Raw genomic sequence first — 25198 nt, 5'->3', positions numbered from 1 at the left:
GTCTTCAGTTTCGTTAACCTGTTTTTTAATCGGAGTTTTTAGAGTACTCACATTTATTATAATTATTGATATGTTGTGTTTAGATCTATATTCCTTTTTATTAATTGAAATAAATGTTTTTTACTATTTTATTTTGATACAACTTGGCATTTTGATTATATCTCTTTGAATGTAATTCCCCAGTTTTTTGTTTGACCCTTCCAGAGCCTGAGATCTTGTGATTCTATAATCTGTTCACCAAACCTTCTTTATATTTTCAGTTTAGCCCTTAGGCAGCCTAGGTTCTGTAGCCTGTGACCCTTTGTTGCGCTACAAATCTTGTGACTGACGTCCAGATCCACTTTTCACCCTTCTTCACAGTCCTCATTGTTCCAGGAGACCGATGTATATGATGAGAGCTCCTTTGCCTTCTGGCTTATGACTGGACTAAAATAATGTGGTGTTCTAAAAGAAAATCAGAAAGACGGGGGAAACAGTGAAGTCAGAGTCATTTTTTAGGTGCCCTCTCTGACGCATGGACTGCCTCCCCAGACTGAAGGTCTCAGTTTCTTTCAAGGAAGCCTCCACGTGACTTTTTCCTTCCAATAACCATTTCTACCCGAAGAGCTTTCAGAAAATCCTTTCAAATCTACTTTCAGAATAAATGCCAGATCTAACTACCTTCATCATTTCCTCTGATACTTACCCTGGTCCCAATCACCATCATCTTGTATCTTGTTTCAATACCTTTTTAACTGTTTTCTCTGCTTTCACCTTTACCTTCATAAGCCAGAGTCTCAATATAGCAGCTAAGTGATCTTCTAAAATGTCATTTATACATATATCCCTCCAATGGTAACACATTACTAAGATTAAAAACCAAAGTTTTTTAATTGGCCTTGTAATTATTTACCAGTTTCTGTATAATCTAATCTTCCCCCACTACTTCATTATATTTTCTCTTAGTTTACTTTATGTTCCTCTGCTCTGGCCACATTTTTCTCCTTGCTTTTCTTTGAACTTATCAAGCAAACTCCAGACCCAAGGCCTTTCATTTTTTTTCTTTTCATTTTTGTTTCCTTCCTTGGAATGCATTTTTTTTAAGATAACAAAATGGTTAAGAACAATCTAACAATAGCCAGAGGGGAGTGGAGAGGGGACAGTGGGGAAAAGGGTTTACAGGAGCTACTATAAAGGACACATGGACAAAACCAAGGGACAGGGTGGAGGTGGGGGAGGGAGGTGGTTTTGGCTAGGGTGGGGTGGAGGGATGGGGAGAAAATGCAGACAACTGTAATTGAATAACAAAAATTTTTTAAAAAGATAACGAAATGGCTCCCTCTTTTACCTCCTTCATATCTCTGCTCAGTTTATCAGAGAGGCACTGGGATAGTCACTGATTATCATGCAAAACTGAGATGATGTTTGGACCAACATTTTATGAATCGTTCAGATTCAAGCATCTTTGTTTCCTCTTATACCTTCACTAGTAACCTAGTTCCATATTTCTGTTGAATTTATGATATTTCTTAACTTAAAACCTTTTCAGTAAGTTAATAAATCACTAATTTGTCTCTGTATCTTCAAACTGTTTAGTTCTTCTTAGAAAGTATTGCCTATTCATCTTTCCTGAATTATCAACCCTACAACAACCACCCCCAATTTTCACTGGCTCCCAGTTAGGGCTATCTTGTGACTTCAGCCCTAGAAACTTTGCTTTTGTAAACAAAATAATAATAATGATAATAATAATAACAACAATAATAATACATTTAAACATTAATGTATGACTGCATTAGTATAAAGACAAATATGATCCAGGCCAAATTCATTATTATTATATTCATTTTTTTAATTTTCAAAGACACTAAAATTACAACATTTTTATGTGGCCTAATATATTTGGGGCTATTGACAATGCCTACTCTGCCTAATAGATAACAGCCCTGCCATCATTACATACAAAATAACATCTTATCTTTGCAGTGGAAGTCCCAAAACCTCCCACAGTTGGGTGACTGTCCATATTTCAAATCCCAGCTAAAGTTCAATTTGTTTTAAAGGGTTTATTTATTTATTATTTTTAGAGAGAGAGGAATGGAGGGTGAAAAACATCAATGTGTAGTTGCCTCTCATGTGGCCCCCACTGGGGACCTGGCCCATAACCCAGACATGTGCCCTAACTAGGAATCAAACCCATGACACTTTGGTTCACAGCCTGTGCTCAATCCACTGAGCTACACCAGCCAGGGCTAGAGTTCAATTTTATTTATTAAATCATCCTGAACTGCTCTCAATTTATGTAGCTCTCTGAAAATTATTTGTGCAATTAGATGTAAATAGTTTTGGTGGAATTTCTTAAGTTAGTAGAATTTTTCCTAAGTAACTATAATTACATACACACACACACAAACACATGAGTCTTTAAAATAGCTTGGCCTTACCATTAATATTTCATTTCTAAGTGATGACTAGCGGACTTAATGTAAGGGCATTTACTGTTAAAACTGGCTAGTCTCCATATAGTTACTGATTTAATTTTTATTTTATAATAATATGTTTTTGCTTTATAACTATATTTCTAAAATATAGTATTCTATCTTAATTTTCAGACATATTTCAATTGTTCTTGCATTACTGACGGATTAACAACCTCAGATGTTGAAGGTGATTTTATTGATGCTAGATCAGGGATATGTGATACAAAATGCTATAAATTACCTTTGTTCATTGTTGTCATCTTTTCTACACTTATATTTGCTGGTTTTTCTGGTATACCAAGCATGATGACCATCCTTCGGTATGTATATTATTATTTATACTAATTGTCTTTTAAAATATAAAAATTCAATTTCAGGAAGATTTTATATTGTAGTAAATGATTTACTCTTGTTTCAAGGTAGCAACTGCTAGAGGGGAAATTGTTACACTGTCAAAATTCATGTGTATAGTTTATTCTCTATATTGGCTAATTTATTAGCCTAAAGCCTGTAGCCATCACATTTAGTTCAATAAACTCTAATTTATAACATGGAAAATTTACATATAGGCATACTGTTACATTGTCAAAATTTATGCACATGTCTAATTCTTTATCTAATTTATTTGCCTAGTCTACAGATACCACATTTAGTTTAGCTTTAACTTAAAATTAAATTTAAATACTTAATTTGCCAAACCTGGAAATTTTGTAAATATAGGAAAATTCTTAATTATGACAAAGATGTAATTATAAGGTTTAATTGGTTATAGGTATTTATTGAATGTTTACTTCTATATTAGCCAATTTGACTGTGAGAAAACTTCAGTATCATCAAGAAAGGAACATAATTTTTAGAATTTTATTTTTTATAAGGTTTCTTTAAAGATTTTATTCATTTATTTTAGAGAGGGGAAGGGAGGGAGAAGGAGGGAGGGAGAAAGAGAGAGAGAGAAACATCAATGTGCAGTTGCCTCTCATGTGTCCCTTGTTAGCCACCTGGCCTGCAAACCGAGGCATGTGCCCTGACTGGGAATCGAACCAGTGACTCTTTGGTTTGCAGGCTGGTGCTCAATCTACTGAGCCACATCAGCCAGGAAAATTTTTAGAATTTTAGAATGTTGCTATGTGTTTATTAATATTCTAAATTAAAGCAACATTTGTTATTGATTTTTTTCCTGAATATGTATCGATAAAATAAACTTGATATTTATTTTTATTACAGTAGCAGAATAGTTGGCCACTGTTTTCAAATTATTATTATTATTATTATTTTTTGTGTGAGGGGCTAACATAAAACTTTAAGTCATCAGGAGGACTCTTTTGGTTCCTTAGGAAAGCATACTAGAAAACATGAATAAATATATGCAGAAATAAAATCTGAATTTGGCTTATGTGATCTCTGTCTTCAGTGAAATTGCAATTTAGATGGGAGACAACACATGGGCATATCAATATAGGAAGCAGCTTTTTAATTTACTTGTATGTGTCTGGCACTGAACCTGTAAGGGCCAATAAAATATGGACCTTGACCTTAAGTTACTTAGAGTTTAGTTGGGAAGAAAAACACTTACAAAGAAATAGAGTGAATATTTAAAAGTGCTTTGACTAAAGTCTGCCCAGACTGACCCAGGACAAAGTGAAGAAAAGGGCAATTTTTACCTCGGATGATTGAGAAATGCTTGCAGAAAGTGTGTCACTTGAACTAAGGTGTAAAGATAATGATTTCTCATAATGCAAGCAGTTCTTAACAGTTCTGGGACAAGTTCTTAACAGGAAACCTGAGCAGTGAAAGTAGAAGCAAAATGCATAAAATATCTGAGCAACAAGTTTTGTTTTGACTGGAGTGATATGGTGGTGAATGGGATGAGGAGATTCGGGCTTGGGAAGGGCCCGATAATGGGTGGCTTTCTTCGCCACGTTAATGCGAATGATGTTACCATGTGTAGCTGTGGAGGTCATGACCACAACACATCTCAAAAGTAAAAGTGATCAGCCCTGGCCAGTGTGGCTCAATGGATTGAATGCCAGCCTGTGGACCAAAGGGTCACTGGTTCGATTCCCAGTGAGGGTACATTCCTGGGTTGTGGGCTGGGTCCCCAGTGGGGGCCATGTGGGAGGCAACACACATTGATGTTTCCCTCCCTTCCTTTCTTTCTCCTTCCCTTCCCCTCTCTCTAAAAATAAATGAATAAAAATCTTTTTTAAAAAAGTAAAAGTAATCAAATATGCATTTTAGATAGAATACTTTTAAAATAGTGTGGAAGATGATGCTGAGGGAGAAAACTTGGAAGAAAAGAAAAAGTACTTAGGACATCATTTTAGAATTTAGTAGTGGTTTTTAGAGATAGAGATAATATTTTAGAAAAATTTAGTTTACATAAAAGGGTGAAGTTATTACTTTGATATTCCTGGTAGCAAATATGAAGAAATTTATGATTATGGCCAGATTTGCAGTGTGGGGAACTAAATTAATGATAGTGCATTAACTGAAATAAGAGATTTAAGGAGAAGAGAAAGCTCAGATTGAAGATAGTACAATGTTGAGCATGCCTTAGTAAAATTTTATGTGAAACATCCAAGGAAATATTCCCCGCAGTGAGGTAAGAAAGATGATAGTAATAGTCCAGAAGTTTAGTTCTGAATCTTCTCAATTCTGAACCTGGTAACGAGACAGAGCAAAAAGTAGACCAAAACACACACACACACACACACACACACACACACACACTATATTTTCAGTACTATTATGAGACAGATAAAAACGATAAAGTTGAAACTGCATGTAAGTATTTCCTAAATTGAAACAGACTGGGATCCAGTTGGTAATTTCACAAAGATGTTAAAAAGAAAAACAGGAAATGTGGAGAGTGTCTCAGGATTGACCAGTTTCAGATATCTCCGTTATATATTTCTGCTTAGAATAAGAAGACCACCACCTTTATTTTTTAAAATATTTTATTTAATTTTAGAGAGAGGGGCAGGGAGGGAGAGAAACATTGATGCACAAGAGAAATATCTATCAATTGCCTCTCGCACGCCCTGAACTGGAGACCTGGCCTGCAACTCAGGCATGTGCCCTGACCAGCAATTGCACCAGTGACCGTGCAGTTCACAGGCCGGTGCTCAGTCCACTGAGCCACACCAGCCAGGGTGAGGACCTCACCTCTAGATGGAAGTTATGGGAGCATTATCTAGGTAGATAAGTTAAGGCTGAATATTTCTGGAAAGAATGAGAGAAAAGTTTAGAAAATGCCCAGGAGGGCCACATATGGCAGATCTGAAAGAGTGCCAGTAAAATATGCCTTCTACAAACGAATCCATACCTTTGGAAAGCAAGACATGTAAAGAGACCTCAGAAGCCTAGGGCTGGCAGAAGTTCTTTGAAGCAGCCCAGGTTTAGGGAGGCAGAATCTCCCCTCTGTCCTCAGAGGAGATAACACTGTTTGAAGCTTAGAAACCCTGGCTCATGTTCCATCTCCATAAACTTCTGCCTCTAGTTTAACAAAATAATCTCATTCAAATATGAGTAAGTAGAAAAGGAAAATGTTACGCCTACATACACAATAATTATAGTGAAAGAAATGAAACATTTTAATCATTACTACAAACCACACTAGAAAAATAATACCAAACACTAAAATCAGATAAAGTATACATGTAATTATATGTAAGTTTAAACCAAAAAAAAATGTAAACAGTCATGGTCACAAAACAAGAGAAAAATATCTAGTTGAAGGAAACTGTGGAATAAAAATGAACAGAACTCAGGAAAAAAAACCCAGAAATTTCAGAAAGGAAAATTAAGTTATAAGCACACACAAAAGAAAAGACAACATACAAAATGAGTATGAGGCATAGAACATATAGAACATATATATATATAGAGAGAGAGAGAGAAATGGAGAACATAAAATAAATTTAAGATAAAGGTCTTAAGAGAAATGAGACAAATATAGTAGATGATCCAACATACTACATAATTGGAGTCCCCAAAGAAGAAAACCAAAACAGTCAAACAATAAATATTTAACCTATAGCTAATTAAACTTTACTGAAATGATTTAAAAATTTTTATTTGTTGATTTTAGAGAGATAGAGGAAGGGGGCAGAGAGAGAGAGAGAGAGAGAGAAAGAAACATCAATTTGTTGTTCATTCCACTTATGCATTCATTGGTTGCTTCCTGTATGTGCCCTGACCGGAGATTGAACCCACAACCCTGGTGTATGGAGACAGTGCAATAACCAACTGAGCTACCTGGTCAGGGCTGAAATAATTTGTAATAAATACTGAAATAATAAGCAATAATAATAAACAATGAATAAATGATGGAATAAATTAATATTTGAATTTACATATTGAAACCACACATCAAATATCTAGGGAAATTGACTGAGAACAATCAGCACTGAGATATAACACAGTAAAATTGGATTTAAAGTAAAGAAATAATTTTGTTATTATCTCAGAAAAAAAAAAGAAAGCAGAAAGTTTGGCATCTTATTTCTCAAAAAGCAACATTCAGCTCCAGAAGACTAGAAAGATCTTCAAGGAAAGAAAACATGAGCGAATTATTTCATCATCAATAAACTGCCTCATAATTACAAATAGTTTTGAGATGGAAGAACCCAGGAAATGTCGTTATGAGCTACTCTTTAAGAATGGAGAGCAAGGCAGGTTATGAGTGGTCAACATATGATTGGGGAAACTGCTAAAAGGTCTGGTGGAGAGCATTGGATATGGTAAACTAAACAAATTTAAGTAATACATTTAACTAAATATACTCGTTTCTGCTAGAACTAAAAACTGAGCATAAGGGTGGCAAAATAGAATGAAATGTAATATATTGTGATAAAGTAGAAATTACATAACTAACAAAAATGGGAGAATAAAATGAGGGAGAGATCAAAAGAAGGACAAGCTTGCTGGCTGGCTAGTAATAAAATGGAATCATTGGATATCATTTTTAGAGACATTTTACTGAAGCTTAATACATATTCAGAAGAGTGCACAAATTACAGATGGATGGATTTCTACAAAGTGAAGACACTTATGCAACCACAATCCAGTTCAAAAAATTGATAATTACAGTTATTTCTTAAGCCCTTCCCCAACTCCCTTCTTGTCATTAACCCCTTTAACCCTAAGGTTCCCGCCATTTTGACTTCTATAATGAATAAGTTAATTTGTTCTTTCTGAACTTTGTATACACACAGGAGGGTACAGGACATAGTCACTTGTGTGTGCGTCATGTTACTTACTCCAGAATGTGCTTAGAAGAGTCAGTCACCCTGTTGCACACTGTTGCACACAACTGAAATTCATTTTCACTGCTCTGTAGCAGTGCTGTCTAGTCATGTTTTCTAAAATGATGGATATATTCTACATTTCTGCCGTCCCATATAGTTGTCTCTAGCCAGGTGTGCCTATTGAGCATTTGAAATGTAGTTAGTGTGAATGTGGCACCAAACTTTGAATTTTATTTAGTTTTAATTACATTTAAGTAGGCACCTACAGCGAATGGTTACCACACGTACAGGCTAGTTTTGCAGCAGTCCATTGTATGAACACGCTCGGATTTGCTTCTTTGTTCTACAGCCAGTGTGGTCTCCAGGTGAGGGCTATCAGGACTAGTGTTTTTAAGAAGATTCTTGCACTTGTCTTTGGGGGAACATATGACATTTCTGTCAAGAACATACAGAAACAGCAGAATTGCTGGGTTATAGGCTACACATATTTTAAGTTTTTTAATAAATCATAAAAAATTTCATGAATTCATTCTTCCATCAGTTTTGTTATTATTTTAAATTGATCAGTTTTGATGAGTGTGTGTTATTTCCTTTGTAATTTTAATTTCCTTATTCAGAAAGCTAATATTATTAAATTTGTTTTTCTTTATTTTTTAATTTTTTATTTATTGATTTGAGAGAGAGAGAGATTTGTTGTTCCACTTATTTAGGCATTCCGTTTCTTGTACATGCCCTGACGGAAGATCCAACCCACAACCTTGTCATATGGGATGCCTCTCTGACCAGCTGAGCTACCTGGCCAGGGCAAATTATTTTCCTTTATCCATTAGCCACATGAATATGACATTTTCTCAAATGTCTATTCATTCCTTTTGTCTATTTTTATATAGGGTTTTCTGTCTTTTTTAATGATTTGTAAGAATTCTTTATATATTCTTTATACTCCAAGTGGGAAGTCATTTGTCATGTATTTTCATGGTAAATATATTCTCCAACTTTTCACCTTGCCTTTTTACTCCGATAATGGCATCTTTTGAGTGAAATAAAATTTTAATATTCTGTTTAAGAAATCTTTGCCTCATCAAAATTATGAGGACATTTTGTATTTTAATGACTATAGTACATAATCAATAATTCAGCTGGAGATTTTTTTATATAAAGCAGGGGTTCAGTTTTATTTTTTATATGAATGTTAATTGACTCACCACCATTTATTTAAAGGCTATCCTTTCCCAGAGCAATGAACCAATAGGCTGTATATATGCGGTCTGTATATATGTGGTCTGTATATATGCAGTCTGTGTATATGCGGTCTGTGTATATGCGGTCTGTATATATGCAGTCTGTGTATATGCGGTCTGTGTATATGTGGTCTGTATATATGCGGTCTGTATATATGTGGTCTGTGTCTGCCCTCTGTGTGTTCCATTGGTCTGTGCATCCCTGCACCCATTTTATACTGTCTTAATCACTATATATTTATTGTGAATATTGATGTCAGGCTTTGTTGCAAGCCCACCTTCGAGATTTTCTTGGTCATTCTTGGCCCTTTGTATTTGTAGGTAATTAAAACCACCAAGACAATGCCCATAGAAAACCTGCTGAGATTGTGATAGGGATGCCTTTGAATCAGTTTGGGAGAATTGCAAGCTATAGTTACCACACTGAGTCTCTTGATCAGTCAGTGAGATAAAGTAACTTTATTTATTTAAATTATTTATTTCTTCCAATGTTTCCTAATTTTTATCTTGAAAGTGGAGGCCATCCACCTGTTTCATTAGATCCATTCCTAGGTAGTTGATGTTTACTATAGCACAGTATAGTGTAATTGTTTATTGCTGGTATGAAGAATTGCAATTTATTCTTGTGCTTGGGCCTCATATCCTGTGGTTGTGCTCATAGTAATTTTTAATATTTTGTTGGTGGGTTACTTTAAATGTTTTATGTACATAATTATGATCTGCAAATAATAGTTTTATTTCTTCTTTTCCAACCTTTATGACTTTTTTTTTCTTGCACTGATTAAGCTATCCTGTGCAATGCTGAATAGATGTAGTGACAGTTACTATCCTTATTTTTATGCCCATTGGATAAAGACTTGATATTTCATTGTTAGATATGAAATTTACTGTACATTTCAGTTCTAAGTGTGGTATTATAATACCCATCAAAATAAGCCAGTTTGCTTCAATTTCCAGTTCACTAAAACTCTAAAAAATAAATTTTGGAATTTGTCAAATGCATTTCATATATCTAATACAATTATTGCAATATTCTATGTGTACTTTATTCTAGGAATAAATTGGGGTAGGAGTGGGGTAGAAATGGGGGGAAATCAGGGCAAGGATTTAAACATACAATTCTCTCCAGCATGTTTTCTTTATATTGCTTTGCTTTCTAAAGCCTGTAATTATACTACAAATTTAACAAATAAATTTCAATTAAAAAAATACCATGAAAGTCAAAGCTTAAAGACATACATTACGAAATCATTATCAAATAATTGATTATTAACATTGTGGAAGTGGGGTAGGATGGAGTAACTTGTAATAGGCCACTGCTCCTACAGAGCAGAAAAGCTCAGTTAAATGATAAACATCATATTGTTTAAGGCAGCAATCGGATGACTAGAGGAATTGAAATTCCAGAGAGAGCAGAAGGTTTTAGAGGTGAATCCGGATCTAAAGCTGTCCCTGAAATTCTCGATGGTTCTTGACAAGTGGTAGATGGTGACACTCTGGACCAGGCCCGATCAGCAGACATTTGGTCCTGATAGATGTCCACAAAGATGGCTGGTCTACACCACAAGGCGTAGATATTTGGTCCTGTCCAAAATGTCCATAGAGACATTTGGTCCATAGTTAATACCACCCTGCTCTTCTGCAGGATTCAATCCCAGACCCATTTATCTCACGCCGGCTACCAAGGCAAGAAGGGTGATTCTTGGCAATACAGCCCCAACACAATTATTAAACCAATATAACATGATAGTATTTTTATGTATTAATCCTGTAAACCTAAAGTAGAAATAAACATTGTGGGCAGTTTGAATACAGGGATATTTTCTATGCATGGATTTTTTTGACAGGACCAAATATTGAGGACCACTTGGCATGGACCAATATGTTTATGGAAAATTTGGAGAGGACCAAGTGTCCTGCAGGGCTAGGTCAAGGTGGAAGGTCGCTACTGGGAGACCCGCAAACTGGCAGAGTTTTGCTGCTCACATGAAGTTAAGGATGAGAACATTGTTTTTCCTCTGGTGAAATGTTCTGAAGTTTGAAGCTGTGTGAGGCTTAAGTCTAAACAGAAAAGTATCATGATTTGTCAGTATCTCTTCATCACTGTGGTTATTAAGAAAAACTAGTTCTTCCATCTTTCCCTTTCATTCCTCATTATTTTAATATGTTTGTGTCTTTTCAACGGTGATAGACACCATGGATTCAAATAAGAAGGTAGATGAACACTTTAAGGGAAAAAATGGAATAAAAGAGGAATAAAAGTGACCGGGTTCCTACTGCCTTGATGGATGTTTAAGAGTGGCAAGAGAGACAGCAAAAAAAAAAAATAAAATAAAATAAAATAAATTAGGTTTCACTAATTAAGTATTTAATAATAATGCAATTAGCTATTTAATTGCAATATTAAAACATGTTGCAAAGAAAATTAAAAAATGCAGTGAGAAAATCATAGGGTGATCTAACATAATCTGGGGACTCAGAGGTGGCATGCTGAAGAAGTGACACGCTGATCCCTAAAGAGTGGGGACAAGTGTTTCACACAGTGGGAGAAACATACACGAAGATTCTGTTGCAGCTTTGTAAGACTGTTGTATTTTTGAATGTTCTGAACAAAGAGGGTGAGAAAGACAAAAGTTGTGAGGTGTCACAGAATAAGACTGCTAATGTTACAGAGCAGAGGGGGAGGGGGTGGTTCCTTCACGATAAATTACTACAGAAAGGATCCCCCTTTCTGTCTCTGGAGGTTCCTTCCCCCACGCCCACCTGCTAGGTTCGCAATGCCCGCCGCCAGAGGAAGGACGTCTCTCAATGCCAGAGACTGGTGAAAAGGAAAGGAATTGTTTATTTAAAAGTTACACAAACTTAGAATAATGACCTAATGTCTTCAATAAGATACTAAAGTCCTCTAGAATACCCACAGATGCACAGTCCTTCCCTCTCCCTGTGCCCAGTCCGGGGTACCGTGTCTCAGGAAAGGAAGTAGAAGTCCGTGATTCAGGCTCCCGGCACCATCAGCTGTGTGGCTGCTGCGATCTCCAGTTAATCCAAAGCCATGCGGCACCTTCTCATGGCCCACCAGCAAGAGTCCTTTCTCCCCTTTCTTCCTGGCAAAGTCTCTCCTGCTGCCTAAGCCGCGTGGCAAGAAGAAGCACTCCAAAACCTCGTGGTCCTCTCTACTCTCCTTCAGAACCGCGTGGTCCCTTTCCCCACTTCAGAACCACATGGACCTCTATCTATCTACTTGCTTCAGAACCTCGTGGTTCCCCCATTTACTTCAGAGCCACGTGGTCTCTTCTTCTCTCCTTCCCCAAAACCTTGTGGTCCTCCCTACTACTTTGGAGCCGCGTGGTCTCTCCTATGGCTGCCGGGCCTAGGTTTTAAATCCCAGTGCCCATCTTCCTTTGCAGCCCCATTTCTGACTCCTCCTACAGTCAGCTACACCTGCCAGCATCCCTGTATTCTTCCAGCTTTACTGGGCTGCCATAGTAAGTCTGGGCAGGTGTGGCCCCATGGCTTGGAGCCAATCATTTCCAAGCTCTCACGCAGGCCCTGTAACCAGGGGGAGTTGCTTCCCAGACCCATCTTGGGTGGAAGTCACTCCCATCCCCCTGGCTCAAAGCAGGGCCACAGCTATTTAACATATCCATGAAACCAGTTAAAGGTTATAGATATGTTAAATGACTGTGCCAGGGGTTGGCTGCAAAGCTCTTGCCACCCAAAACAGCTCTGAATGGCCCTGTTCCATGTGTCCCATCTCCCCTGGCTCAGGCCTGTAGGGGTGAGGACATCCTATATACATTTTTCTAATATTTCCTGGACACCCTGAGTCCTGGGCCCCATTACAAATCCTTCTTGGGGCCCTCCTCTTGGCTGCACCCTGCTTCACTAAGACCAGATGATCCTTGTACATTTTTTTTTTGTAATTCTAGATTTTATCCTAAGAACAATAGGAAGATTTTGAAGGATCGTAGCGTAGCAGTGAAATAATCAGAATTTCACCCTTAATAATATCAGTGTTCCTCTATGTGGAAAGTGGAATGAAAGGGTAAGGATGTTGGGAGGTATGAGAGGTAAATTAGGAAGTCATTTCATTTTTATTTTAAGGTAAAAGATATAGGCTTAGAATAGATCACTGGAATTAAAGATGTAGAAAATCAGAAAAAGAAATATGAAAAAAATTAAATTTTTAAAATAACAGTATTTGATTATTGATTGCAGCGAATGGGGAACAGGATGGTATCAAGGATGCCTCTTTCTAGGTTTTGGGCTTGAAAACTGCATGGATGATGGTTCCCTTCCCGTGGTAGGGAGCACTAGGGGAAGAACAACTTTAGGGTAAGTAAGGCAGGAACTGAAGTCTACAGCTGATGCCTTCTATAAGACATGGAATGAAAATGTACATTTGGAAGTTGTAAGGGATAGTAGGAACTGCCTTTTACATTTTGAAAGAGTACTAACAAAATTTTTGTTTACTCCTTGAAGTTCTTAAATCATCCTATACTTGTTAATCAACAAGTATACTTAAATCAACCTTACTTGGTAGAATAATAAAAAGCTTTCACTTTGTTATTGAAACATTGTAGTTTTTCATTAAAATTTTGTTTTTATAAGTATCTATTATTTGTTTTTATATTGTTCATTTAAATGAGTTTGGAAAATCCTGGGAATCATTAATCTTTCCATCTTGTTTTGTATATCAGTTAGAAAGAGGGTTGTAATCAAACTGAAGATGCATAAGTACTTCTTAATGACTCTACTTATGAGTTATGGTCTGGTCTATAAATGCTTCAGAGAGCACCGATATTATATTACATATAAGAAAACTACTTATGCTAAATGAAGCAGAACACTCAATTACAGTTAAGCATATGACGATTTCCACTTTATACCAAAACCTTTACACTAAAGTGTGGTTCTAAAATGTGAAGCTTTACTTGTTTTACCTGTCTTTAATGAATCTGCTCATAATAAAAGTGTAAATTCTTTTATTTAAAACTGATCATTTGAGAACTGGCTCATTTATTTTCATTTTACTAGTAGTAAGCATTAGAGGAAAGAATATATTTTCCAGACTGGTACAGGTGGAATTATCTCACTTTTTGAAAAATAATCACAAAATATTGTACATATGCTATATTTTAATAAGTTGAGTCATTTTAGATGAAAATATTGGTCATGCTAGTTTGCTCTTCAAGTTCTAGCACAGGAAACAAAGGACAAGCATAGAGTTTATTTAAAATATTCACTTAAAATATAGTTAGTTTTTATAGTTCCACCTCCTGAAAAGTTGAATTTTTAAATTGTATTTTCAATTTATTTTCCAAACTACAATGAATGATATTATGCATTATTTTTTCTTTTTTAAATAAGTGCTCAATTTGACCAATGGGAAATACAGAGATCTTCATTTTTTTATTTAAGAAAGTTATTTTTTATATATTTTAGCTTTTGAATAGTGAGGTAACAGTGAGAGGTCCAACAGGAAAGAGATGACACCCCCAAATTAGGGCAATTCAAGCAAGGTTGAATAAAGTGGCCATTTAAAAGCACAGCAGGGTTTAGAGAATCCCCAGGTATAATGCAGTACCTCTGGGTTCCACCCCAGCCAGGCCCAAAGGGAAACGGATAGGAGGGACAGATACTTGTACAGGGGACTTCTTTGTCTAGGGACCACGTCATCCTGAAGGAACTCCTCAGGGATGGAGTTTGGAGATGAAGATCTTGACCTTAGTTTCCTTCCTCACTGTGGAGGATTCCATTGGCAGAACCCAATCAGAAGGCAAGAGAGCCTATTGATATAGTCCATTTAGGTCAGCCCATTTAGGGCAGACAGAAGGGTGAGAAATGTGGAGAGTGGATCTCCTGGGGGTGAAAAGAAGAATCTAAAACAATGGGTGTGTAGCACAGAATGACAAAGAGAAGTGGGAAAGGGGATGCTATGATTTTTTTTTCCAGAACGCAGGGGCCAGAGGGTTTGGGTCATAACTGCCTACTCCTTGTGAAGTGCAAGAAGCTTTGGAATTGGTTAGCAAGGGGCAGGATTTGGAGAACTGGAAGGAATAGCAGTTCTTTAGTTCAAGCAGACTGTACTCTGTTAATTGACCAAAGATTCTTAGTCTAATTCATGCCCAGGAAAGAAAAGTTAACCTCGAACCTAGAGAACGTTCTCTGTAGCTAACAATAGTGATGTTTTGATGATATCATTGCTATTTGCTTGCAGGATCGTATCTGACAAACAACGTTGTCTGGCCTTGGGTGTGTCCTTTGTGATTTTGAGAATATTTGGTATGGACTTTTAGTAATCTTTTATTATACTGAAATGTTCATATTTTGATATGTGTATATGTTTACATGTATATTTATAATTTCAAATAAATAATAAGGATAAACTAAAACAAAACAAGTGAAGGGGGAGCTGCTTTGCAGAATTTAGGAGATAACACCTAATGTAAAGAGATAATACCTAATGTAAATCCTATTCTGCCATACGAAACATGCATTAATATGATATTCAATTAGGAGAGATAATCCATTTGATCACAAGTATGCTCATTAAGCTCACACAAGTGGTTTGGTAGCTGAAATAAAACACTTATATAAGCTTAATAACTACACATTGCTTTGTATTTGGGAAGTCAGTAACCTAAACCACTGCTTTTAAACATTTCATTACCAAAGTCACTGAATCTGATATTTTTAAGGATTTCTACTGAAAGAAAGAATTAGTTTTGCTGAGGGTAATGCACTCTGTACTCCCAGCTTTCTTAAAGTAGCAAAAACTAGCTTTCAAATCCACATTATGACTGTATTAGGACCCCTGATTCAAGAAGCTGATTGAAAATATTGGTGGGGCAAGGAAACAAGATTGGACTGGATTGAAGACTGAAAGATACGTGATAAGTGAAGTCAACAATGTAGAAAAATGTTTAGTGTGGCTCTGATGTGAATCAGAGAGACCATTCCAGAGCTACATCAGCAGGGCGTTAAATTAGCTTTAATTGGGGGAACAAAGAGGATGCTTTTATGGTGCACATGATCCACTAGATAAGGGCAGGTTTGTAATGGAAGAGGGAGCATAAGAAAACTGCAGAGACAGTGTCCTGCATCAGAAACAAACCCAGGGAGAGTGACGCATTTATTAATGAAAGTGGGTAGAATAAGATGATATTTTAGACACAGACTCTCTAGACAGGGCTCTGCTTTCAGACAATTTTAAGCAGAGGATAGATATTATCTGATTTACATTTAAAAGATAACTCTGCTGCTGGAGGGAGAAATAGTTAATAGAATATAATGTGGAGAATACAAAAATGGAGGCTTTTCCTGAAATATGTCACAGTCACATTAAATTGGTGTCTGAGGCTTGCCCCAGAGACAGAGAAAAACCAGAATATCCAATCTATGTTTGGAGTTGGTGTTACAATAACTCGTCATGGATTGGGAATGCATAGTACGCCTGGGGTTTTTTACCTTGAACAATTATAAACAGAGTGACAGCCCTCATTGAAACAGGGTGGATTTCTGGTGCTGGATAGTGCTCTTTGGCAGGAATCAAATCATGAGGCATGAGGGCCCTCATAATTTACTAATGAAGATGGTCAGTCATTAGACATGTTAGTTTTCAGAACCTGGTTCTAGTGTCTTTGGGGTGGCTTTAAAAAAGTGACTTAATTCACTTTTACCTGCCAGGGGCGCTGTTGCTGAGCAGACACCGGCTCTGAGGGTACGCAGAGGTTTCCCTCAGGCCGCAGCACTCAACTGTTCTGTGGCTGTGCGGTCGTCTGAGCCCAGGGCTGCTATTAACATACCAAAGTTTACCTTTTAGGTTATTCTCCTCAATATCTTGGTAAATAACAGCTATACTTTTGATTATAAAATTAATTTTTCAGTTATTGAAAATTTCATAATTTGAAATTTTGGGAAGAACATTGAGTGCTTAAAATCAATATTTAGTATCTCTGTTTGAAATACTTTGTCCTAAATTTTTCATTCAAAAATGAACAGTTTTGAGATGTCAACTAAATAAGAACATACACACCATGGTGAAAAGATGCAAATCTACCAAATTTTTATACTTATAGGGATAAGAATTTTTCAAAATGATATTTTTCTAGTTATTAACAACCCTATTTGTAAGTAAATTCTTGGATAATTTTAAATGATATGTGTAATAGTGATGATGTCTAAATGTGTATATAGAAGTTTAATTATAGGATAAAAATTATTATGATCCCAATCTATTGTGTTTTCATGGAGAATTTACAATCACTGCATTTTTTCATAGGGAGTATACCTGGACCGATCATTTTTAAAGCGGTAGGAGAAAGTTCTTGTACCTTTTGGGATAGAGGACACTGTGGGAACAGAGAACACTGTTGGATCTATAACAAGACAAAAATGGCCTACCTCGTTTTGGGAATATGTAAGTCATATCTACTGAAGAAATGTAGAGAGGTAAAATTGTTTTAAAAATTATGATTGTTTATAGTAAGGTACAGTAATAATAATGAACAAATGGATACTTTGATGATTAAAGAAGCCTTATATTATTACATTAAAATATTTCAGAAACTAAAGTACTATAGAATATACGTAAATATTTGAGTCATTGTATTAAACATACAGTTGTTTTATGTTATTCCTGAACAAAGGGTGATAATTATTAGATTTTCAATTTGGGAAGTAGTTTTGCCTGTATACATATCCAACCAAGTTGTTTGACCCCGCGGCCCTTTCCATTTCCACCATGAAAGATTGGATGATTTAAAAAGGGTTTTTGCACGACTAAAGAGCAGCAACATACTTTCACCCTACTTAAATATAGGGTTCATATTGTCTCTTCTGCTCAATGACGGGACAGTGCTGGGCACACAGCAAGCATTCGTTGATCAAATGAGAGGCAGAGGGCCAGAGATGCCGTGGTGGTGTGGGCTGTAGCCAAAGTGCTGGGGAAGTCTAGATATGCTTGTGTTATTTTGAAAATTCAATAGATCTTCCTGCATCTTTATTCATCTGTAAAAGGATGTATAATTTTCGAAGTCTTAATCATTACTAACATTGAATGATGTTACTGTATAGATGCTATTGGTGTGATTAATATTTTAAAGTATATGTTTTGTGATTTTACTAAGTGGGTTCAGTAATTCAAAGAACCACATAAAGTTAGACTCTAATGTTTAACAGTAACAATGACCTGTTTGATAAACAATATACAGCAATGCCTTCTAATTCAGAAATTAATTACTGTTAATTAAGTTCAGCAAACTTAGTCAACACTTAACCTGAAAAGTAAATTTTAAGAAGAAATTAAAAAGTCAAAAATGACATTTAAGAAATCAAAATAAATTTCTCAGAGATAATTCAACAAAACTTGGCATTGTTCTTAAGGACGTCCTCTTAAAATACTGCCAAGCCTTTTAATTTTTATGCTAAACTACTTTTAAACACAGTAGATAATTGAGAAAGATAATTAGCTGCTCGAGATCTACTTTTTAAGGAGCTATAAAAGGAGAGAACAATAATAAAGAACATAGGAAACTACAGTAAGAGAAGGCAAACACAGGAAACTGTAACAGGAATATGCATCTGTGGCAATTTCGTGTAAACTAGTACATTTTAAAGTGTATTCCATAAGTCACTTGAATCAGAAAACCTTGGAATGCTTGCTAAAAATATAAGTATTGAGGCCCTGAATTAGAATCCCAGGGATTAGAGGCAGGCATGTGTATTTTTAATAAAGTACTTCAGGTGACTCTAAAGTCCCAGAGATTCTAGAGCTACTCTGTCAACACGGTGCCCCTTAGCCACGTACAGCTATTCAAGTAGAAATGAAATAAAACTAAATCCAATTGAAAATCCAGTTTCGCATTAACAGTAGCTTAGTTCCTCACGCGTCGCAGTCACATCGGACGCTCTGTCGGACACAGCAGACCTGGAGCACTGCCACTGAGGCGAGAGGTGCACAGCGCACGGCTCCTGCAGAGCAAGTCTTACTCAGAAGGGATCCGCGGACCCCAGGAACCCACACTAAACTTCAGTGTAGCTTTGAAACCCTAAAATTCTTTTTGTTCAGTTTACGTCCAAAAAGTTTTTCCCTGTGGAGGAAGGCAGTGGCATTCACCATTCTTAGAAATTTTATCACTCAAAAATGTTGGTAAGAAATTTATCATATTTAATATCTCAGTTCTCTGTGGTAGCAAGAAAATTCTTCTGATCTTTCTCTTAAGTTTTCATTGGAATGACTCAACACACATGTACATTACATACATGCTTTTACTTTAAATGAAGGATTCTATCACCTTTCTTTAATTGCACTAAAGAGATGATTTATAAGTCTATTGCAAACATTTCCTATTTTAACTTGCTATGTTTACCACTTCATCGGGCTTGTTTTATTTTTTTTGTAGAATTTTTATTGAAATATATATATTTTCAGAAAAGAGCACATATTATAAATGTATAACAACACATTTTTATAAAGTGAACATACATGTAATTAGCATTAATATCAAGAAATACATATATTAGAATTAAGAAGTGAATTTAGTAAGCTTGTTGATCAATATACAAAAATCAGTTGTGTTTCTATATACCACGTACAACCAAATAAAAAATAATACAATAACTAAAATAACATAAAAAAGGAAGTACCAAGAAAAATATCTATTGAAAGTGGTATAAAACATCTATACTAAAGACTACAAATTTTACTTAAGAGATGTTAAAATGTAAATTCAGTGGTAGCTCGGTACTTGTCTACTTCAGAACTCTTCAAACCTGGTGCTTGTCTCATTTTGATGAGAAAAAATGTTTCAGCACTCGGTGCTTGCTCGCCACTCTTCGCACTTGTTAGAACTTGTATGAGTCACAGCGCCACCCCACAAGAGAAAATGCTTCATCAACTATCACTTGCTCACCGCTTGTCGGGACAAATTAATGACGAGTACTGAGGCACCACTGTAAATGAGAAAATGCATATGCTTCCAGATATAAAGATTTGAAAATGCCACTTCTCTTAAGTTAATTTATAGCATCAAGAGATCACAAATAAAATCCTACAAGGTATTTTTTTTTGAAATTGACAAGGGAATTGAAATTCATTTGAAAGTCAAAGGGCCAAGAGAATCTTGAAGATGAAACAAAATTGAAGGATATATGCTATCAGATACCCAAACCTATTATCAACCTAGAATAATTAACACAGTAGGATAGTGATGCAAGTGCCATCACACTGACCAATGGAACAGAGCAGGGTGTCAAACTCATTTTCACCGGGGCGGGGGCGGGGGGGACCATCAGCCTTGCAGTTACCTTCAAAGGGCAGAATATAATTTCAGGACTGTACAAATGTAACTACTTCTTAACTAGGGGCAAGGAGCTCATCGCTCCCACCAGGTAGAAACAAGGTGCTGTGATGGATAAAACAAGGTAGAGGGCGAGATTCGGTCTGTGGGCCTTGTGTTTGCCACCTGTGGAATAGAGGATCCAGAAACAAACCCACACAGGCACACTCAACTGAGTTATGGTGAAGGAAGAAGACACTGAAATGATTAAAAAGACGGTCTTTAAACATAGGGTAATGACTCATTTTATATATGGATATCTAAAAACATATCTTGATCCCTACCTCATATGTACATATGTACAAAAAGCAATTCTAAATGCATAGTAGATGTAAATGTAAAAGATAAAACAATAAACATGTTTGAGAAAAACAGGGGAGTATCTTCATGGCCTTAGAGGAGGAAGAGATTTCATAAACAGGATACAAAAAGCAGTAGCTACAAAAGTCAAACTATATAAAAACATAAATTCTGATCATCAAAAGAAGTAATTAAGAGAGAGAAAAGAGAGCTGCAGTGTAGAAGACAGTGAAAAAGGTAAAAAGGTGAAAAAGAACTAATTCCAAAATATATAAAGTACTCTCACAAATAAATAATAAGCAAAGGCGTAATAACTTAATAGAAAAGTAGACAAAAGACTTGAAAGAAAGCCACAGAAGTGGATAATCAAATAGCCAATAAACAATAAAGTAGATAATAATTTTGATAAACTCAACAATAGAATACTATACAGCAATGAAAATGAAAAGTACCCAAATACATAAAATACAGATGAATCACACAAATATAATGTTGAAAGAAATAAACAAGTCATAAATGAGTTTGCACTGTATGATTCCACTTGCATAATTTTGACCTGCTATCAAACATTTCAAAAGCAGAGCAAACCAAACTAACCCTTTCGGGTTAGTGAATTTGATTAAACATGAAGAAGGATTCTCTGTTGCAGACAATGTTTTGTTCTTGATTCAGATGCTGGTTACATTGTGTTTCATTGAATAGATAAAAAAGCAGTGGTACACTTACACAGTAGAATACTAAGGGCTATGAAAAAGAAAGATATCTTACCTTTTGCAACAGCATAGATGGACTCGGAGATTATTATGCTAAATGAAATTAGCCAGTTAGAGAAAGACAAATACCATATGATTCTCACTTATGTGTGAAATCTAATGAACAAAATAAACTGATGAATAAAATAGAAACAGAGGATGGACACATGGAACAGACTGACAGTTGTCTGAGCAGAGGGGAAGGGTGGAACCGGATGAAAGAAGGTGAAGGGATTAGCCAAAGAATGTACATGCATGACACACGGACACAGACAGCAGTGGGGTAACAGCTGGAGAGAAGTGGCAGGAGAAGGATGGAGGGAGGCAAAGAGGGGGTGGATGGGACATCCGCATTAGTGTCAACAATAAACATAAATGGAAAAAGTAAAAGAAGATAAAAATGTATCAAGCAGCACTCTAAAATAACTGAGATTTTTTGGTAATTCATACAGTTACATAATATAGATCTTAGGTGTTTGGTTTGATGGCTTTTGGTAATTGAGTGTACCTGTGGATCCACCACCCAAAAGAAGCTATAGAAATTTCCCCTGTGTCCCTTCCCAGAACATTCCCCTCCTCCACAGATAAGCATCTTTCAGATTTCTATTACAGTATGTTGGTTTTACCTATTCTAGAAATGTATGCAAATGTAATGCAGCATATTCTGATTTTTTTCCTTATTCCTTTGTGTCTGTCTTGCTTAATGTTATGCTTTTGGGAAATTCATCCATGATATTCTATAGCAGTCGTTAGAGCTTTTCGAACTTTTTGTGAACGTACTACAGTTTATCTATTCTCAGTCATGTACACTTGGATTGCTTATGGTGTTTGGATCTTATAATGAAATGTATGAAATATGTGTTGTTATGAATGAGATAGACTTGTTAATTTTTTTTCTATTTTATCTTTTGAAATCACTATCATTTATATTGTCAGATAATTGATATTGTTGCTCTGAAATATTTTTTACTTTATTCAATAGGGTTATTTGAACCCAAAGTTCAAGTACTTTTAAATAATACTTGTACTGTATTAATTTTCTGAAACTTGAAACCTAAAAATCAATTTAAAACCCTCTATAATCAATTAATATTTCTAAAATACTTCTGTTTGTATTTGGAAAATGAATATTTTGAGAAGAGTAAAGCTGCACGAAGTGACTTAAACAGATTCCAGTTCCTATGATAGTTAAGTTTTGAAGGTAGAAATTCATTTTTTTTGTTTTTGAATTAATACATCCTGTGAAATAGCAACACGCCTTGCATATTTCTTGGGCCACACATTTAAGAAATCTGAAAGTTTTTCTAAGTATTTAAAATGTCTCCTTTAAGTAACCTGATATGTTTATGACATAATTACATTCTACAATAAGGAAAATGATACCTTTAGAGATAAAGTACACTTATTTCTTCTTTGACAACTGACATTCTTTCCAGAAATATTTTTGCTTTAAATAAATTGATGCATCTGATGGTGGTTGTTTTTTTTAATTTAGGTTTTTCTTGCAAAGTATGCACTATCTTCTTCACTGCTATTGCATTTGGCCTATACAAATATTTACTAAAGGAAAAGAATGGACTCCTGTCTTTGCCTCTAAAAATTCTAAAATTTAAAAAAAAGAGAGAGAAGGAAGAAACTGATTTATAACTGGATCATCATTGTGTAAGAATTACATGTTGTCAGTCCTTCAGTGGAATGTTATACTAATAAATTTAAAAATAATTATAATATAGTTGAATGTTTAATAAATGAATATTTCATATGTCCTATAAGTTTTATTATATTTTTAGTATAAATATAGAATTATAGTCTTTGTATTTTGAATATTTTAAAGATTCTAATATATACATTTAGTACTTTCAATAAAACAACAATACTTGGAAGAAAAGGATGACGTGGACGTGGGAAAACACCCACAAGTGAACTGAGTGCCATACTGTTGCATAGACTAGTCATTGGCCTTTGGCTAAACAACGTTACTCAGGTTCCATATGTTTTCTGCAGGTTACTTTTTACTTGCATTGAGGATGTGTATTTCTCAATAATTTTCCAAAATTAAATTTGCCAATTCAGTTCATATAATAAAAATTTAAATTAAGTTTATATTTATTCTCCAAAAGAAAACTATTTTAAACCCTTAAAAAATGAACATTTCATTTTTCTTTTATTTGATGATGGAGAGGTTTCCTTAGAAAATGTCTTCTGTCAATTGGCCAGTTTGTAATCATATTTTCCATAGTCTTTTAACTTTAGTAGACATAAAATTCAGCATGATATTATAACCTTTCTATTTTTACCTTGACTTGAATTTTGATAAAGACTACCTGATGCCTAAATTGATATCCATTTTTGCGTATTTAAATGTCATTTTGTGATTAATAATAATTATTCCATGTGAAGAAATTTTCAAATTTGCATGTAGAAGATGTGTCAACCATTTGTGGAATTTTTCTTAAGCTTAAACATGTCAATACAAAGTTTTTGTTTTAATTACTTCCTATATATTTATACACCCATCCAAATTACATAGCAAATTTGCAAATATTAGAATGAAAGTCAGATTATTATAAAACAACTTCTTTATCAACAATAGTTTTGTCTCTTGAGAGAAGGAACGGCTGCCAGAGGCTGCCCTTTGTCACTCACTTGAGCCACTGCCCGTGTGTAAGGCTGCGCGCTGCCCTGTTCAGGGCCCTGTCCACCAGGAAGAAATGTGAAGCAGGGGTATTTACATGATACTGTATATTTTTCTTCCTTAAATTAAATATGCACTTATGAAAATCAATAAACTACCTTTTGGGGGGGAAACTCTACTTAACTGCTTGCCTCTTCTCTGTTTGAACGAGCAGGAGCGCAGAAGGTCCGAGGATCCGAGTGTGAGCACAGGAGTGTCTCCTTCACACTTCTACAAAGTGTGGGTCTGTGCCCTGCATTCAGAGAGGAAAGTCACACGGGAGGCTCACCTGTGTAGCAGAAGTGTATCTATGGAGATCTTTCTTTTCATAATAAAGTACTTCCTTGTGAAACATGTCTAATTTGTTTTTAATGTATATGGGATTTTAAACATCAGTTTACAATATGGCCCTTTCTAACAAAAGTAAGGTTTAATAGTTTTAGCTTACTTTTATCCTTTCTTAATATTCTGTCTGAAAAATATATAAAATATATTTTAAAATTTATATAACCAAGAAATAAAGTAAAACAACAACACTCAGATCCATTTTGAAGGTGCTTGTAATGTGTATGTGTAAATACATATTGTCTATATACGTATTTTTTAGAAAACAAACTAGCAAAGGCATAATTAAAATAATACTTTAAAGAGTAGCATTGTCTTTAAATCTGAATATAACTTTATGTTACAAAGGAACATATGACAATTTGTATGTCACAAACTAGTTTATAGAGAATTAGTCAATAGAGAAATAGTGTCAGTATAACCCAGATGTTGCACTGGTTAACACCAATTTACTGGCTTTTGAAACAATCAAGGGAAGTTTTCTCACTATTAAAGAGAAGATTTTAGCAATATATTAAGTCTTAAAAAAAAACACCTAAAATCCTACAAAAGTACATTCCTTTTGGAGTCCATTTTGAATCATTTGCTGTTGTCAAGAATCTGTGTGCTTTCTACAATATTCATGTATCTAGTGAAGCTTCGAGTGCCGATAAAAAAGTTACAAATATTTCTAAATATCAAGACTTTTAATTTGTGTTAAAATATCTCCATTGAAAATTCATTCCCTCAGAGAGCTACATGCCAAAGACGAAAGGTGAGCCCCAGTGTTTGAACCTACAATTGATTGATTCTTGTGCTAGGTGAAAATACCAGTGGGGATTTTTATCTGTGCTATG

At 35.3% G+C, this 25198-nt stretch overlaps 1 protein-coding gene across 1 annotated transcript in view; it reads left to right on the top strand.

Moving 5' to 3' along the window:
- The window catches only part of SLCO6A1 (solute carrier organic anion transporter family member 6A1), a 75458-nt gene extending 51051 nt beyond the window's left edge, over window positions 1-24407 (top strand). Inside the window, exons 10-14 of the mRNA XM_024563279.3 lie at window positions 2592-2779; window positions 15170-15234; window positions 17234-17371; window positions 22839-23005; window positions 24193-24407. Coding sequence (XP_024419047.2) covers window positions 2592-2779; window positions 15170-15234; window positions 17234-17371; window positions 22839-22990 — 543 coding nt within the window. The 3' untranslated portion in view covers window positions 22991-23005; window positions 24193-24407. The remainder of the gene's footprint in view (window positions 1-2591; window positions 2780-15169; window positions 15235-17233; window positions 17372-22838; window positions 23006-24192) is intronic.
- Window positions 24408-25198: the final 791 nt, after the last annotated feature.

The sequence above is a fragment of the Desmodus rotundus genome, chromosome 1 (genome assembly GCF_022682495.2).
Source record: "Desmodus rotundus isolate HL8 chromosome 1, HLdesRot8A.1, whole genome shotgun sequence".
NCBI classification, from domain to species: Eukaryota; Metazoa; Chordata; class Mammalia; order Chiroptera; family Phyllostomidae; genus Desmodus; species Desmodus rotundus.
Note: the sequence above shows the minus strand (reverse complement) of the source record. Positions and strands in the feature narration are given on the sequence as shown.